At 37.7% G+C, this 16,569-nt stretch overlaps 2 protein-coding genes across 2 annotated transcripts in view; both read left to right on the top strand.

Annotated features, from left to right (window-relative positions):
- Window positions 1–2,044: 2,044 nt before the first annotated feature.
- Window positions 2,045–7,704, top strand: LOC122326908 (dual specificity protein kinase CLK4-like). The gene is given in 15 exon segments (XM_043222121.1): window positions 2,045–2,132; window positions 2,867–2,942; window positions 2,945–2,971; window positions 2,974–3,022; window positions 4,386–4,602; window positions 5,094–5,184; window positions 5,483–5,549; window positions 5,826–5,942; window positions 6,015–6,181; window positions 6,271–6,365; window positions 6,591–6,720; window positions 6,797–6,879; window positions 7,000–7,079; window positions 7,206–7,296; window positions 7,475–7,704. Coding segments are annotated over 14 exon segments (1,437 nt in total). The 5' UTR covers window positions 2,045–2,132; the 3' UTR covers window positions 7,622–7,704.
- Window positions 7,705–9,135: 1,431 nt separating this feature from the next.
- The window catches only part of LOC122326002 (collagen alpha-1(XXIII) chain), a 78,122-nt gene continuing 70,688 nt past the window's right edge, over window positions 9,136–16,569 (top strand). Inside the window, exons 1-2 of the mRNA XM_043220676.1 lie at window positions 9,136–9,715; window positions 10,066–10,135. Coding sequence (XP_043076611.1) covers window positions 9,431–9,715; window positions 10,066–10,135 — 355 coding nt within the window. The 5' untranslated portion in view covers window positions 9,136–9,430. The remainder of the gene's footprint in view (window positions 9,716–10,065; window positions 10,136–16,569) is intronic.

Here is a 16,569-nt window from a genome sequence, read left to right as displayed (position 1 = left end):
TTGAGTAAATGGCGTCATTTGGAGTAAGAGTCTGCGCAGTAGAGATTAGTTTGGAGCCCGAATATGTACAATATTGTTATGAGATGGAGCCACGGTTTCAAACTCTCACAGACCCAATCAACCACAATGACATGACTGTTTTTATAGCATCAAATTACTAGCTAAAACAAAAACGAACAATTAAACATATATCAGAGTGAAAACAACTACCATAAATGACTAAAAACATATTTCGGAAAATTGTATTAAAAGTGTAATAAATGTTTTATTTTGACTCAAGTCCCATTTGTTTACATGCAGCCAGCCACCAGGGGCGATCAAAAGCAGGCAGCTTCGCTTTCCACGACACGTGAGGGTAAACAACTACTTTGGTAATGTTTTCTTAAGATAGGGTATGTGGAATTGACACTTGAGTAACTAAAAGATATATAGGTGGTAGAAATGACAAATTTAATGAAAAATGCATTTTACAAAATAGCAAACTGCAAGGTATCAAACCATATGTTGCCAATTGTGGTATATTTACTAAATTAAGTAGTTTAATCCATTTGTATTGTAGTTTTATTTATTTTATTTATTTATTTTTACAATTCCCCTAACAAAAGGTCATTCCACTGATGTTAACTAGAAGCTTTATGTGTAATTGTGAGATAAATAAGAAAATTTCTGATAACTGAAAAGAAAAGTGGACTTAACTTGGGCCTTTTTCATAGATCTTTAGAAAACAAAAAGGAGGAAGTCAAGTGAGATATATATTTTAAATTAACAGATTTTTATTAAACTGTATCATTATATATTATATAATATTTATTCAGCATTTCGTATATATATATATAAGGAATAAATATACAGTCTGTCTGGAGCATGTCAACTAAGTTATTTGAGGAAGAGAAATATTTATGATAATAGAACATATCCTTTTTATAGTTCTTTTTCATTGCTCAGTCAAGGTGACTGTGAATAGGGAAGGTGAAAGTTAATGATTAAATTATTCCCAAAGGACATGGCAAGGTGATGTCATCTGACACTACAAAAGACGCATTTACCCAACTAAACAGGGATTTTAATTTCGTATGAGTCTTCAGTAGTTCATGTCCTTATGAAGGGATCACTATGTTAAAACTGACTTTTACTTTAAAGAGTGTTATTTGATGCTTTTTCTGTGCCATGCCTTACAGATACAGTAGTATTCTATAGGGACTGATCAGGGAAAAAGTTGCAGTGACCAGTGGCTGGGCGATCATTTAAGTTCACACAGGAAATTATCCATAAATGGTGACAAAATAGAAGTATTGTCAGTGATGTAAAGACCCTGGGGCCCACTACAAAACATTTTTCAAAAACAATTTGAGCGACAATTTAAAAAATGTTACATAACATTACATATTAAAACCCTGATCGTATAATTAGGAAATTTCATGACAATGTTAAAAGACAATTACATGAATTTACTGCCTATAACCCTATCTTCTTTTTAGACCCCTGCATTTCCTTCATTTACCCCTAGAGGTAGACAGATCTCTGTTTGTCATACGAAATATTGTATATATTATTATATTAAATATTGTATTCATTATTATCATTTTAAACTGTTAAGTGAAGAATACCAATATAATTGTAAATATGCCTACTTATTGGTGAATGTATTATATTAATTACAACTGTTAAGATGTAGTCTATAATAACAGGCCAATTAAAAGTTGTGTTTGCTGTCATTTTGTGTATAAATATAAAGAATAGTTTACAGAGGAGGCAACAGGACAAAGTGGACACGAAGACATCTAACCGTTTAAATTAAATGTTTGGTTAAAATGCTTTTAAAATAGATTTTGTTTCTGGTTGCTATGCTGGTTGGAGTGCTTTATCATTTTGTATGTAGATCTAAATATTAATAAGATATTTGTATGTAGGTCTGCTGTTAAATATTAATAATAAACAGAATACGTTTCATTTCTATGGCCAAGAATTCGCTACAATATGACAAGACGACCTGTGCTTTGTTGAGCGTCCACCCACAAACCCTCGCCACCGGAAACGAGCCGTGAGTGTAAAGCGGAAGTCATAAAGGGTGGTGGAGCTCAAGTCTGGAAAGCACAGTGTCTTATTTTACGACTTTAAGTAACGGGTGAAAGGTGAGTGTATTTAAATTTAAACGTGTAACATAAAACTTATTTTACAAGTTTATTCATTACCCCGAGGCTGTGGGGTGACATAAAGTGTTCGTCGGTAGGCTAACCGGCTAACCGCCCGAGAAAATTTCATTCACGGATATAGCGAATATTTTGAGCGTCGTTTTTGATAAATAAAAGCTAAAACATTTTGACCATGAATTTAGAAGTGTATAATCCATTGAGTACACAACCGTTTCGAGTTTCCATGATGTTTGTTTATATAAGAGGGTGGTGGCTAAAGAGCTAGTGTGATTAGCTCTTTGTTACCAGGCAACCCGCTATTCCCAAAAATGCTGTTGTGAACAAGCAATTGTTTCCATTTCAGTTTATTTTTATATGTCACATGTATTTTGCATTTTATGAGGAACATTGCATTCAGTGTGCCGGGATGAATGTTATGCCGAACCTTAAATTAGAGTAACCTAAGGTTTAATTCCTTGTAAATAAGTTATTTGATATTAGTAAATGCGTATTTACTACATGGGAAATTGTTCAGCTGATCTTTTAACAAGTCAAAACAACTGCAACAACTCGGCAACATGAAATTCAAGAACTAGATCAGGAGCGGAGAGCTGGCATCACCTCGGCTGTATTGAATTTTAAAACCCAGCGGGGTGTGGGGAATGTCCTGAGATACTGTTTCCCTGTCGTCGTTTTTATGACTTGGGACCTTTTTTCTATTCTGGAGCGGTCAGATGCGGCGTTCTAAGCGGATGCGGTCGCCGGATGGCTGGATCGCGGAGTACAGTTGGGAGGAGAGAGTGGAGGTGCACAGAGACCGAAGCGCAGCTCTCGCAGCGGGAAAGAGAGCGGCAGCCCGGCAGAACCCATCACTATAAGACATACGAAAGGTGAGTAAAACATGCTGGCGTTTAAAATGTGAATTAGGTTTTCTTTTCAGTTCGAATGGTATTGGATTTGTTGTTGGCGTTGAGCCCTGTCGGCTTGTTCTGGGGTTTGCAGTGCCTTGCAATGATTTAGTGTAGCGTGTTCTCGGATTCAGAAACAAACTGTCGGGGTGACAAGTGCTGTAATCGGGCCTGTCAGAGGGTCCTGATCGGTGTTTGCAATTCGGAGAATGCCACAGATGTAAAATCCTTCCGACAGTAGATTCTCGTGGAACTTGTTCCAAATTTTATGCAGTGATTATGTTTTCAGTATCTGTCACATTGATTTAAAAAAAAAAAAAAAAATGTACAGTAGAAAATGTTAACAGCCATTTTATTGGTTTTCATTTGACCCCAGGCATTTTGAAATGCAAACTGATAGCTTGTAAATGCCCATACACTCCCAGAATAAAAACTTTATTAGTGTTTACTCCAGTGAGATGCAACATTGTTCATTACTAATGACCTTTTAAAGTTGCTATGAAATTAAATTCTGTTTTCCAAATCGTGCTTTCTTATTGTGAATCATTTATCTCTGCATTCTTGTTAGTTTTACAATTTCGTATGACCTTTTTCATTTTAGTAGCTGAATCTTTTAATAAAACTGCACACTCGCTTCTGCGAAGTTTTAAAGTCGGTGTCCTAAAATCCAATCAACAACCAATGAATTTAACAAAATGTAACTCTTTTTGTTAAACTGTTACACTTGGATGTGCTTTGAAACATGAGGAAAAATGTCTTGCTGTTTGTCTCCTCACAACTTTTAACTTTAAAAATCAGGTGAATTCGTCTAATTGGCGATAATTGTTCATCAAGTGGGAAAAAACAGTAGGTGCAGTTCTGAGCAGGCACAGCACAACCATAAGTCTGTAACAATCTGTTGAAGGTTGGTTGTGGTAATATGAATTGAGATGGCCTTCAGTTGGCGTAATACAGAACGTTCTGCTTCTTTGCTATAGGTTGACAGCTGTGATTTGGATCGCAAGTTGTTTAAATCAAACACAACTCTTAGGCATCTTCCTAATAGATTTACTGCTTCAACATTGACAGGTTAAAGCATCACTTTCAGTCACAACCGCTCTCTCAGGGCCTCGTTTCTGTGGCTCATTCTAAGTATAGCTTGCTTGTCGGTGCTTCCCTTTCGAGAAGACACTTGATGCTTTCAGCACCCAGCAGATCACGATTCAGCATTCCTTATCCCCTGCTGAAAGGGCCGATAAATTGCAGCAAATGAAAGCCACCTATAAATTTAGCTGTCAAAGGACTCATTGTCATTATATGCACAACTGCGTTTTCTTTTTCAGTATCTGATGGTTGTTATTTGCAGGTGTCACATTAGCTCAAAGAGGCTGGAGTGCAGAGAGCGCAGGGCCAGAGAGGCCAGTCTTGAGCATGGAGGTTTTAAGGGTCGCGTGGACCCGGTCCGGGAAACGGCGAGGGAGAAAGATGAGAACCATTACAGCCAGTCGTCCACGCATAGAGGACGAAGTCGACGGAGCAGCAGAGAGCGCCAGCGATCACGTCATCAGTCCCGCTCAGACTCGGTAAACGATTTATCAATACATCGATTTTTCTTTCTTTTCTTTTTTTTACTTCAACTGATGTGTTTGTTAATGTTTCTGAAGTCCAGATTTACCTTAGAAACCATCTGCTCTAAACGCACAGTAAGGTGGTCAAGGAATCAGTTGTCTGATTCACTTGAACTTCACTCATTGGTTGCAGAAATGGCTATTTGTTGATTGCTTGAGGGTCTTGAACAGAATTAGCTGTTCTTAAGTGCACTTCAAAGAAAGTTGTTTCCTGTCTGAAAATGTGTTGCCATGTCTTTCTTCTGTAACACACACTATGGTGGCCCTGTGCCGTTGTTGGCGATGAATTTGAATTTGCTGCTGCCGTCGTGGCCTGGCGCGGGGGTCCGAATCACTCCCTTCCCTTCATCAACCCCCCCTCGCTGAATGAATGAATGATGCGTACGGGCCTGATTCTGACTGGTGTTTGATGGTGGTGATGGTGATGATGATTCCCCCTACTCCAGAGAAGTCATCGCAGGAAAAGAACCAAGAGTATTGAGGATGATGAGGAGGGTCACCTGGTCTATCACAATGGAGACATGCTAAGAGCAAGATGTATAGAACACAAACCTTTCTCTATATAACTGTCTGTTCTGTGTCTATTAGTGGGACAATTCAGCCTACACTTGGGGGTTATAAGGGGACCTTTGAAGACTTCTAATATTAACCACTTTGAATTTTAACTATCATGTGTGAAACTTTAATTGGGCACAGAATTGTAGATTCAATAAATAAGATTTAACTGGAATGAACTTGTCAAGTTCCCGTTAGTACTGTAAAATCTGTACTTTTGGATGTTGTGTCCTCCTGTCCCAAAGCTTTACTTATGACTGCCTCTTTATCCTGTTCATAGATGAGATTATAGGGACTCTGGGCGAAGGAGCCTTTGGAAAAGTAGTAGAGTGCCTTGACCGTTCAAAGTAAGCCAGATTTTTTCACTACTTTGTCATTCAGGAAATGCTTGTTGTAATTGACATTTAACTATTTTTACATGCGCTCAAATAATCAAATTGATGGCTCAGTCGGATTGTAAAACTACATGCTCTTTGTGCTCTAAAGTTGTGTTTGCAATACATAAATGCACAATGTGAATTTGTTTATAAAAAGATAACATTCAGAATTAGAATTTGAATTGCATACATTTTATTTAAAAAAAAATGTGCATGTGAATAAAGCTAGTGTGCTTTTGCCTGCAGAAGCAATGCAAGAGTTGCGCTGAAGATCATCAAAAATATCGAGCGCTATCGTGAGGCAGCCTTGTCAGAGGTTGATGTGCTTGAGCGGATAAACTCGCTTGATGAGGAAAAGAGATTGTGAGTGTTTGAAATACTTTGTAAATATCCAAGGTTTTCGGGACGGAATGATTTACTTCTATATCTTTGCAGTGCTTGTGTCCGGATGCTGGACTGGTTCGATCACCACGGCCACATCTGCATAGTGTTTGAGCTGCTGGGACTGAGCACGTATGACTTCCTGAAGGAGAATGGATTCATGCCCTTCTCGTTGAACCAGATCAGATTCATGGCAGACCAGATATTCAGAGCCGTGCAGTGTGAGTATAGATGCAAAATTCTGCATAATAATAAAAAAAAGCTACGTAATTTCAAAATGTAGATCATTCACTTTTCTTTTTGCCATCAGTTCTGCATCGAAATAAGTTGACTCACACTGACCTCAAGCCTGAAAACATTCTGTTTGTGGACTCCAACTATGACATCAAGTACAACTCCAAAATGGTGAGTAACAGCGTAATAAAATGTCATATACTATGTTTCAAAGTTTTGGGCTCAGTAAATTAATGCAAGAATATATAACATTTATCAAAAGGTATTACAAAATATTTATATTTCAAATACATGCTTTTCTTATTTAAGGAATGCTTAAATATGTATTATGATTTTTTGAAGCCTTTGAGCAGTAGTAGGAGAGGATGATGACAATTAATGTTGAATGTATTCTAGAAGCGAGACGAGAGGACCTTAAAGAGGCTGGATGTGAAAGTTGTTGACTTTGGCAATGCTACCCATGACCACGAGCACCACACCTCTGTGGTGTCCACACGTCACTACAGGGCTCCAGAAGTTATATTAGGTAAGACGTTTACGTTTGTGCTGTTGTTTATCCACTACAACATGATTTTTGAACATTGCAAAATCTGTGCTGGCAGAACTTGGCTGGAACCAGGCGTGTGACGTGTGGAGTTTGGGCTGTATCCTGATTGAGTTCTATCTGGGGTTAACCTTATTTCAGGTGCAAATGACAGACTTTTTTCTATTAAAATGCCTTTGTGGCTTGATTTAGTTTTTTTTTTTTTTTTTTTTTTTTTTTTTATATATACACATGCAAAATACTTACAAAAACTCTTTTCAGACTCACGACAGTAAAGAGCATCTGGCGATGATGGAGAGGGTTTTAGGACCCATACCAGCATACCTGCTTCAGAAAACCAGGTGCAGTATAATAACTTGAGATAAAGCGTTTGTCACTTGTTTCTGAATACTTGTTTCTTACGTGATCAGATGTGAGACTATTTTAGATTTGCCTTTGACTGATGTGTGACTGTGCTTCATTGTCAGGAAGCGGCGTTATGTGCATCATGACAAATTGGACTGGGATGAGCACAGCTCCGCAGGGAGATACGTGAGGAAACACTGTAAACCTCTAAAGGTATGTATTTTTTTGGTGATGCATTCCAGTGGTCTTTTAACTTTTCCACTACTATCTGCACTGTATGTTTAATACTTAATTAAAAGTCTTGTGAACTACAAATTTTGGAGATGAGACTCATTTGTGTTTGGGTTGCCTTGATGAAAATAATATGGTTGAATCTCTGCTCCTTACTCAGCAATACATGTCCTCTAAAACTCCGGAGCACGAGCTGCTGTTTGACCTGCTGCACAAGATGATGGAGTATGATTCATCCAAACGAATCACCCTGGAGCAGGCCATTGGACATCCCTTTTTCAACCCGATAAGAAAAGAGAGAAAGTGACTTGGAGGCTACACAAAATGAACCTTACTGCTCCCAGGGAGACTGCTGCTGACTGTATCAGTCTGCTTTAAGACTGCCTGCTTCATCGCTTTGTCCATATTTATTGTCAATTTGATTATATGGGCCAAATTTATCTGTACGTTTGGCAAATTAAACTTGAATGCGCTTTGAATACACACCATTTGTCTTTATTTTGTCATTCTATTTAATAATACTGACCTGGCATTCAGAATTAGTCCAAAAGTCTGCACCACTATAAACTCTTTTTCTTTCCTCAGTTAGTGCTGTTATAATCTTTTTCCTGCAGATGGCGCTGTTCTAAAAGGCCTGTTCTTTACACTCTTAGTTCTGTGGTCTAGTTTTTTGAGCAAAGCACATGGACATCATCTGCGGAAAATTGAGATTTTGCAGGATGAAATGCAAATACTCTTTGTTGCAAAATGTAGTTTTTATTGCTGACAGATACAAACGATTCCTGCAATAAATCATTGGTAATTTGACAATTAGAGGCACACGTGTAATGTGCAGCGCACAAAAAGTCATCCTTTGACCGTTGCGTGAGTTTATTTTGGACGCTTCGACTTATATCTACAGTTTTCTGGTAAAGTAATATTTTCAATATCGAATTTATATTTTGGCGCGCGTGGCAAAGTGAGGTTAAACAAAACAAGTAAAAGGTTGAACGAAGCGAGGTTGCGTTTTAGACCTCTAGTGTTTGAAGCATGAAACTACGAATTATTTGCGAAGGAGCAATTGGTTTGGCAATTACTTGAAAGTGGCTTGGTTTAATTTTTGCTTGACATCAATGTCAAGCAAAACAATGAGAAAAAAATGAAAGGAGAAAGAAAAAGTCATGTTTCCATGTTTTTAACCAAGCCTTCTCATTGGCTTACTATATTAACGGGTCATTTTTTCCGTACATCAAATATTTGCTTAAACATTTACCCTCGAACACAAAAAAATGGATAAGTATGTTTGTGGTTTTTTTATATTTTATGTTTGTGTGTATTATAATAAAATCTTACGTATTGACAGTTCTACAAAAGCGCTTAAGCGGCTGTCTGCTACAATTTCAGGCGCGCAACGTTAATTATAGCTTCATTATAATAGCTAAATTATTGCTTTATCTCATTTTTGCGTTTGAAACGTAGTAAAATAATAGGCTATGTTAAGAGTTTGTTTGCAAAAACATTTTGGGGTATTATTATTATTTTTATTTAAAAAATTAAATAAATTATATATAAATATATGTATGTCTAATAAAAAACAACTTCAGTTTGAGATTAGCCTATCCGGAATGCGCAATAAAAATCGTTGATTGTTTTTTTTTTTTTTTAATAATAGTTAAAAACAGAGTTTTGCGTTTTTGCAAATGATCTCTTCAGATGCTCTTAAAACCCCCGTCAACCTGTTTTTTTTTCTTTTGACCTTTGTGGCAAAGAGGGGGGAGACCTCGCGTGCGCGCGCGCGCTCACACACACACACACACACACACACACACACACACACACACACACACACATAGTATTTGCGCTCTGTCGTTTACATAGTTTTGTTGACGGCAGTTCAGCAGCGAAAAAGGGGCTGACTGGATACTCTGAGACACACTTCAGAGGGAAACAATTTAACCTGCGCTCGAGACGCAGACGGGCGCGCGACCGTCAGAAGTACAAGCTCTTTTCTAGTGTGCGTCACATCGTTGAGTCTCCTGTCAGCCGCAGTTACGCCAGAGCCATAAACGACACTGAAATAAAGGTCTTCAAGAGTCTCAAAAGAGGATTCGAGAACAAGGATAATATTTTAACCGTAATGCCAACAATGGTTTCAACTGGGGATTCAAAAGATGTGTCAGAGACATCACAGAGCAATGGACATCACACAACACAGATATTTCATTGTCTAACGACCCTCGTGTGTTTCATGTTGTCGGCGTCTTCGGTGGCAGTTTGTCTGTTAATGAACGTCAAAACATCTCATCTTGAGCGTAAAATTGAACTTCTAGAAACGGAGCGACTGTCTTTGATTCAACCTGTGCACGCCACACTGGATGCGCACGCGACTTTTCGGGATGCGATAGAGAAACTTGTGCAGGAGGTGAGGCGTCTCTATTTTCATTATATATATATATATATATATATATATATATATATATATATATATATATATATATATATATATATATATATATATATATATATGCACAGTAGTAACATTTAATATATAACGTGAATGGAAATGAGAGAATATAGCCTAGCTATTCACACTAGAAATGTTAAATAATCTTCCGTGTTTATTGTGTTAATAGGTGTTTTTTTATTACGTGTAGCATTCCGTTTTAGGACTAAAACATCTTAAAATGTAACATTTAAGAATATTCTGGTAATTTGTAATCATCAGTGTATAGGCTATATGCATATCTTCTAAATATATTTTTGTTTTCTCAGAAAATGAAAGAGGGAATGTCAAAAATTCGCACAGTTCGAGAAGCAGCGCAAGAGTGCTCGTGTCCTCCAGGTTTGTTCCTCTGCATGATATGTTTTTGTTCTTTTCCTCCTAAAACGGTCAACGAAGGCGTATTGACTCTATTTTTATATCGAAACTCAACTGTGCCTTAAACTGGGTCAATAAATGATGCAGCAGGTGACTTGCTAGCACGTGTTCAATGATCATTTCAATAGTGACTTGTCTCGTGAAGCTGTCTGCAGTTGTGCCTTTTCATAATTACGTTCTACACTGTTTTACAAACTTAAAATGAATGCTAAAGTTATAACCTGCGGTATAAATGCAATTAAAGATAAAGAAAACCTAGATGAAACTCTGAAAAAACACGCAAAGTCATTAGGAAATAACAGAAATTATTGTGACAAGTCAAATGGATGGACACAGAGATGTTGTAATGATGAAACATTTTTACAGCCTGGATAAGTGTCAGTGTTCTGACATGTCAGCGTGACCACATGCAGAACCACAGCTTATATGCTTCATGCTGAATTAAATAACTAACATGTGGAAGTTATAAAGATGAGAGTGGTGCTCCTCTGTCCGCAGAGGCCGGTGGATGCCACAGATTTATTGTGTAAGCTCAGCTACGAGACATTAAAATTCATTGCCAGCTATCGGTGCAAAGTAGGGGATAGACTGAGGATACTTAACCTTGCATGAATTTGTTGCTCTGTTCTTATGTTTTAGTCCTTGGAAATTTGGCTGTTGCCTGAGAGAAAACGACAGGTTTACTCCAACGCTGTTTAAGAGACGTACCCTCTCAGGGCATAGTGGAATTATGCATGGAGAAATTTACTAGCCTATGAAGATTTCATGGTAGCGGTGCCTACCAAAAGAGGGCCTCCCATGCACCCTCTGATGTTGTTGCTAAAATGTGGGTATAATTTAACTTGTAGCCCTGTCCCACAGGACACTACAGTTTCAATTAAACTCAACTCAACTCAAAGCTCTTTTATCTTTTTTCTTTGGATTCTTTTTCGAGGACTGGTTTCATATCTGTTCATGTATAGCCTTATCGTGCTCATTGTTCCTTTCCATGCTTAAAATTTTGCCATGAGCAAAGAGCATATGTAGAGTTTTGCTTCTCATATCGTTATCCTGAGGTACTGTGGCTAGAAATGAAATACAGTCTTTTTCATCCCTGATATTGAAATATCAAAGAGGATGGAAGAATAGTAGAAAGAACATGAAAGGCATAAGACATCAAAAGTCATCTTGTATGATGCTTGATAACTTAATAATGTACGTTATCTTTATGTATTCTACGAGATCTGTTTAAGATCTTATGGCAGATATTTTGAAGAAACATGAGATGTATTTAAGATAGATTTGTTTTGTTTATATTGTTATTTTGAAAGAACCATTAGTCCGGTTTTAAAAATGATGTTCAATCACTTTTCTGAGCAATCAAATGATTTATGCTTATATAATGTATAATTGTGTAATTACACCTATATAACAGGCAAACAATCCCATATACTTACACAAAAGGAGTCTCAGCTAGGAGCCAGAAAATAATACAGATTACACAAAGAATGGGCTTTTTTATGATCTTCAATAGTTAGTATTTGATCATTTGTATTTAATCATTCACTGTTTAGATCAAAATAGTAAAGAGTCGGTTACGATTTAAGTAAAACTTAACCCTTTTTATAGGAGCTTTTTATTGGCAGTTTCACAAATTATTTCATGGTGCTTGTTAAGGGTATATCTAGAATGTACAGGCTGGCTGCTTGTATAATAATGGAACACTTACTGTGATATATTTATTTTTTCTACAAGTATACTATAATGGTATTTGTTATCATTCCAATAAAAGTTAAGAGTTAAGTTATTTTGACATTATTTTAAAGAATATAATTGCAATTTATTGGAAGTAAGAATCTTAGTTCTTAACAGTGAATAGACCTTTTGTTCCTCACTTAAGTTGCACTTCCTGTCTCCAATTAAAGGCTCAGGTGCTTTGGTGAATTAAGCTGTTTTTTTTTAGCTGAATGGTAAACCTGAGTCATCCGTCTGTGCAATTTGCTGTTCCTTCCTTTGCTTTTAATGGGCTTCTTTTCAAGGCAGACATCAGAAAACGCACTTGAACTACATACACAAAAGAACCAAGACCTGCGGACCATGAACTAATGAGCTCAACAAAGCATTTAATTGACCCAGGCCTCGTCAAAACCGAAGCCACTCAGACTTGGGCTTCCTCTGAACCTGTAATGACAACACACTGGTCGCTTAGACCTCAAAATGAACTCTCAGACACTTCCCTATAATATTTAAATTCATTGTAGCTACGAAATACAGTTAAACAACCTTCATAATTAACAAACTGTACCACTGGTACAAAGACTGTGTATGTAGTAATATGCAAGTTTTGAGCTCTTCTATATGAGTTTGAGTTTCAAAACCCTCCTCTTTTGGTTGAAGCTCTGTGATCATCATGCTGAAAGCAGTTAACATTCATCTCTATTGTGTTTACTTGTGAGCATTTGTGAACTTGTCAAAATCATTATACTGTCTTTTTTTGTAGTATTGTCTTGTCAAGGATGAATAATATTTCCAAAATCGTCATTTCAGTGTGCTCTACTCTACATATTGCAACACAGCAAGAATCCCAGCCACATCACCAGAATACAGATGTTTGCATTCATTGCGAGTCTCTATTGATAGATCCCACATTCATAACTGAGTCCAATAATACAGCTGCGTTTGTTTCACAAGTGAGCCTGCAGCTATACTAGCCATTGCTTAGAAAACCTCTGTTATTGCCACTACGGACAAACACATTATCTTTAAACCAAAATCTGAGCGTGACTGTGAAAAGCTACAGTAGGAGAAATCCAAATGTTTCACATAACTGCGTGACCCCATACCCAAGCCTCAGGGTGATGTAGATCCCAACCCGTCACGGATCCGGACACCTTGTCTCCTCTCTCAGGTTGGGAGGTTGCTCTGGAAACTGCGCGACGTGCTTGGATAAACGTGCTTCTTAAGAATGTAATCCGCCCTTGTTTTATTGGCCTACCCATTGAGAAGGCTGTAAGCTTTAATGCTTCCTCCAAAAGTCGTCTAGGGCTCTAAGGGTTTCGCTGTGGGTGAGATGGAGGGGTACAGATTATCTGTTGGCCTCTGTGTTGGTTTTGAATTTTTTCATGTCTGATCTACGTTAAGCTTTCCCCTCTGCGCGTAAGTGTAGTCATATGCTATAGCTTCATGTTGATTTAAGTAGGCATGAAGCAGGGTAACGTGAAAATCTAGCCTTCTCCGTGCACACTGGGTGCTTATGTGTTTCTCCACACCGTGTTAGAAGGCTTTTCACTTTGCTGAGAAAAAGCGGATATCTCAAAACCTGCGGCCGAGGAGATGCACTGGAAAATGAATAAATATTTTTCTCCAGAAACGACTGGCCAACTATAGCGATTGAATCTCCAGCACACATATTGCGTTGCTTCCTCAAGGCACCTCGAAAAATCATACTGCAGATATTTTGTAAAAGAACAGTTTAAACTGAAATGACGATTCTTTTGTAATGAACTTCTCATGTGTTTCCCAAAAACTTCCATTTTTCATCCATACAATGGAAGTCAGTGGTAACCAAAACAGTTAGGCTACCAACATTTTTCAAAATATCTTTTAATGTTCCACAGAAGAAAGAAAGTCATACAGGTTTGAAACGACATGAGGGTGATGACATAATTTTCATTTTTGGGGCGAAACTATCTTTTAAGTGCAGCCTGCGAGCACATGTGCGGCACAAACTTTTCTTATTACTTTCAATTGACATGAGTCTGTAGCTGCATGGCTTTGCGAAATAGGCGGTCAGAATGTATCTCCATCAGGATCTAGCTAAATAAATACAAAATAAAGGCAATAGCTGTATGGGTTCTGTACTCTCGGCTTATTAAAAGCATCTGTCTGTAGTTTGTGGGAGGGCATTCTGGCATACTCTCAACATCACTGTAAAAACTCCCTCCCTGTTTGGCTGCAACATTTCCCAATTTCATTTGAATGAAATGTGAGGCCATGTACCCACTGAAAATAGAGAGGAGATATGGAAGCAATTATGGTATGTTAGGTCTGATTATCAGAAAAAATAGGTGATTTGTTGATCATATGGTAGACTCGCTCTTTTTCACTCCCTCTCATCTAACACCTCACAAGAATTTATACATTTGGAGAACATTTTTACCTCCTTGCTCAATCCTAGGTGATTTTAGAGATCTCCAATTACAGTAAAATAAAACCAGGGTTCTTTTGTAACTATTTGATAACTGCAATGAAAACACTTACTACGTTTTTCATCTTTGTCAAAAGTGATCAGCGTTATCTTTTCTCTTTAATATCAAAGGTTATGTTAATTTACATACAATAAGAGTGCTGTTGCGGAGTCCTGATTTTCACGCATGTGAAGGCCTCTTTTTTTAATGGTTTGAAGTTCTTCAGATCTTGGCTCAGCTTTTTGTTTGTTTCGGGTCTGCATGAAAAGAAAAGTTGGCAGGCCTGTTGCAGTTTTAATTTGTTTCCTAATTCGTTAAACAAGTGTTAAAATGCTCTTTAAGCACTTCTATGTTGACAGAACAGGGTAATTCTTAGACTATCTGAAACACAAGAAAGCCATTAATTGAGTGTTTTCATAACAGCTTACTGGAACCTGTCATGGTTCATTCATCTTCATGCAGTTCTAAGTCAGTATAATAAAAATTCTTCATCAGATGACTCTCATGAATCCATTATTTTCGTTCTTTTGCATGTCCACCGTAGTATGATACTTGAAAACAAATGACTCATTCAAATTGGTTCTGTACTTTCAAATACCGCCTTAAAGAGATACTCCACCCTAAAATTAAAATTTAGTCATTAATCACAATGTACCACAAGATATTTTGGATGAAAACTGGGATATTTTTTGACTGTCCCATTGACTGCCAAGTAATGAACTCTGTCAAGGTCCAGAAAAGTATAGACATTGTCAGAATAGTCGATCTGCCATCAGTGGTTCAATCTGTATTTTATGAAATGACAAGAATACTTGCAAAGAAAATAAAAATAATACTTTTATTCAAACAATTTGTCTCCTCTGTGTCTCTCCATGTCACTGTAGAGCCATTTTGGAGAGTAACCGCCGAATGGCAAACTGAGTAGACTTTTTCTTTGTCAGCTGCACCACCAGGATACTCTGTTTTCGTTAAAATCAAAGCGTAAATACACATAGAAAATGTATCCTTGTGTTGCGCCTCTAAGAGGATGAAAGATTTTACGGGTTTAGAAAGACATGGGGGTAAGTGATTAATGTGAATGAGTAACCTTTTAACAAAAAACATTTCTTTAATACCTAAAAAACTGAACACTGAAATCTAGCTAAATGAATCAGAATATAATTAAATCAAGAGCTTGTGAATCAGAATCAAATTGAGTAACGCTAAAACTGTTTTTTTTCCCACTCTCTCGCAGAGAGAGAATCCACTGTTTTTCATTCTAGTCTCTGAGCCATTCATTATAATCTCATTCACATATCCATTTCCTTCCAGTCATTCCTGCTCTTTCAGTGGGGTTGTGTCGCCGGTTGAGTCGCACATGCCGGACATCATGCTGTCTGTTTGCATGATTATGTCTATTGAAGGAGCTTGATCCTTGTCCTTGCGTTGTCAGGCCTAATCTTAATTGCAAATCTCTCAAATGCCTCCAGCGAGCCAGAGAATTTATTTTCTCCCTCTGTTGTATCCCCATCTGTATGGCAGCATGCCACGTCTTTTCACATTTTAAACTTCTCCCTTAACTGTACTTTTGGTTTGCATGGTCCATGGCAGAACCTTGGAGCTGTGCGAGGCTTGGAGCCTGATTTCCTAGACTGAGATTTTGAACAGGGTTGCACTTTTTTCGCTGCCATGGGAGATCTTGCCATTTTCTACAACATTTTTACTGTCAAGCTGTGAGGTTTGTTTTGCATCGTTTTCACCTGGGGCTTTTCTGGAAACTGGTCTTGAGTGATTAAAAAAAGAAAAAGGCATCCCTAACCGCTTTCAGATTGGGCTATTTAGGCTACATGTTGCTTAACTTTAATGTCAAACAGTGGAAAGACAGTAACGGTTCCTCATCATTCCCAGTCTGGTAGATTTTTCCTTCCAAAGTCCTACACATTTAATTACAATGATATTATCTTTTGATGGCTTTTGGTGGCTTTTGATTTAAAAAGGTTAAGAAACACTGCTGAAATGGATCTTGAGTGACATGCGCAATTTCTTACATGTGGATCTCCACTGACTCTTCATGCTCAGTTTGTGCACCCCTGTCCTGATTCATTCTGGGACGTCTGATGAACAAACCTCAGGCAGATTGGCCTTTGAGCAGCTGCATTCAGTTATCTAAAAGAAAGAATTCAAATCCGTGTAGAAGACTACTTTGCAGACTTAGTCAGAGTTGCGTGCAGTTGGATTCAGGATGATTATAAT

The sequence above is a fragment of the Puntigrus tetrazona genome, chromosome 21 (genome assembly GCF_018831695.1).
Source record: "Puntigrus tetrazona isolate hp1 chromosome 21, ASM1883169v1, whole genome shotgun sequence".
In the NCBI taxonomy this organism is placed as follows: Eukaryota; Metazoa; Chordata; class Actinopteri; order Cypriniformes; family Cyprinidae; genus Puntigrus; species Puntigrus tetrazona.
This window is presented reverse-complemented; position numbering and strand designations above follow the sequence as displayed.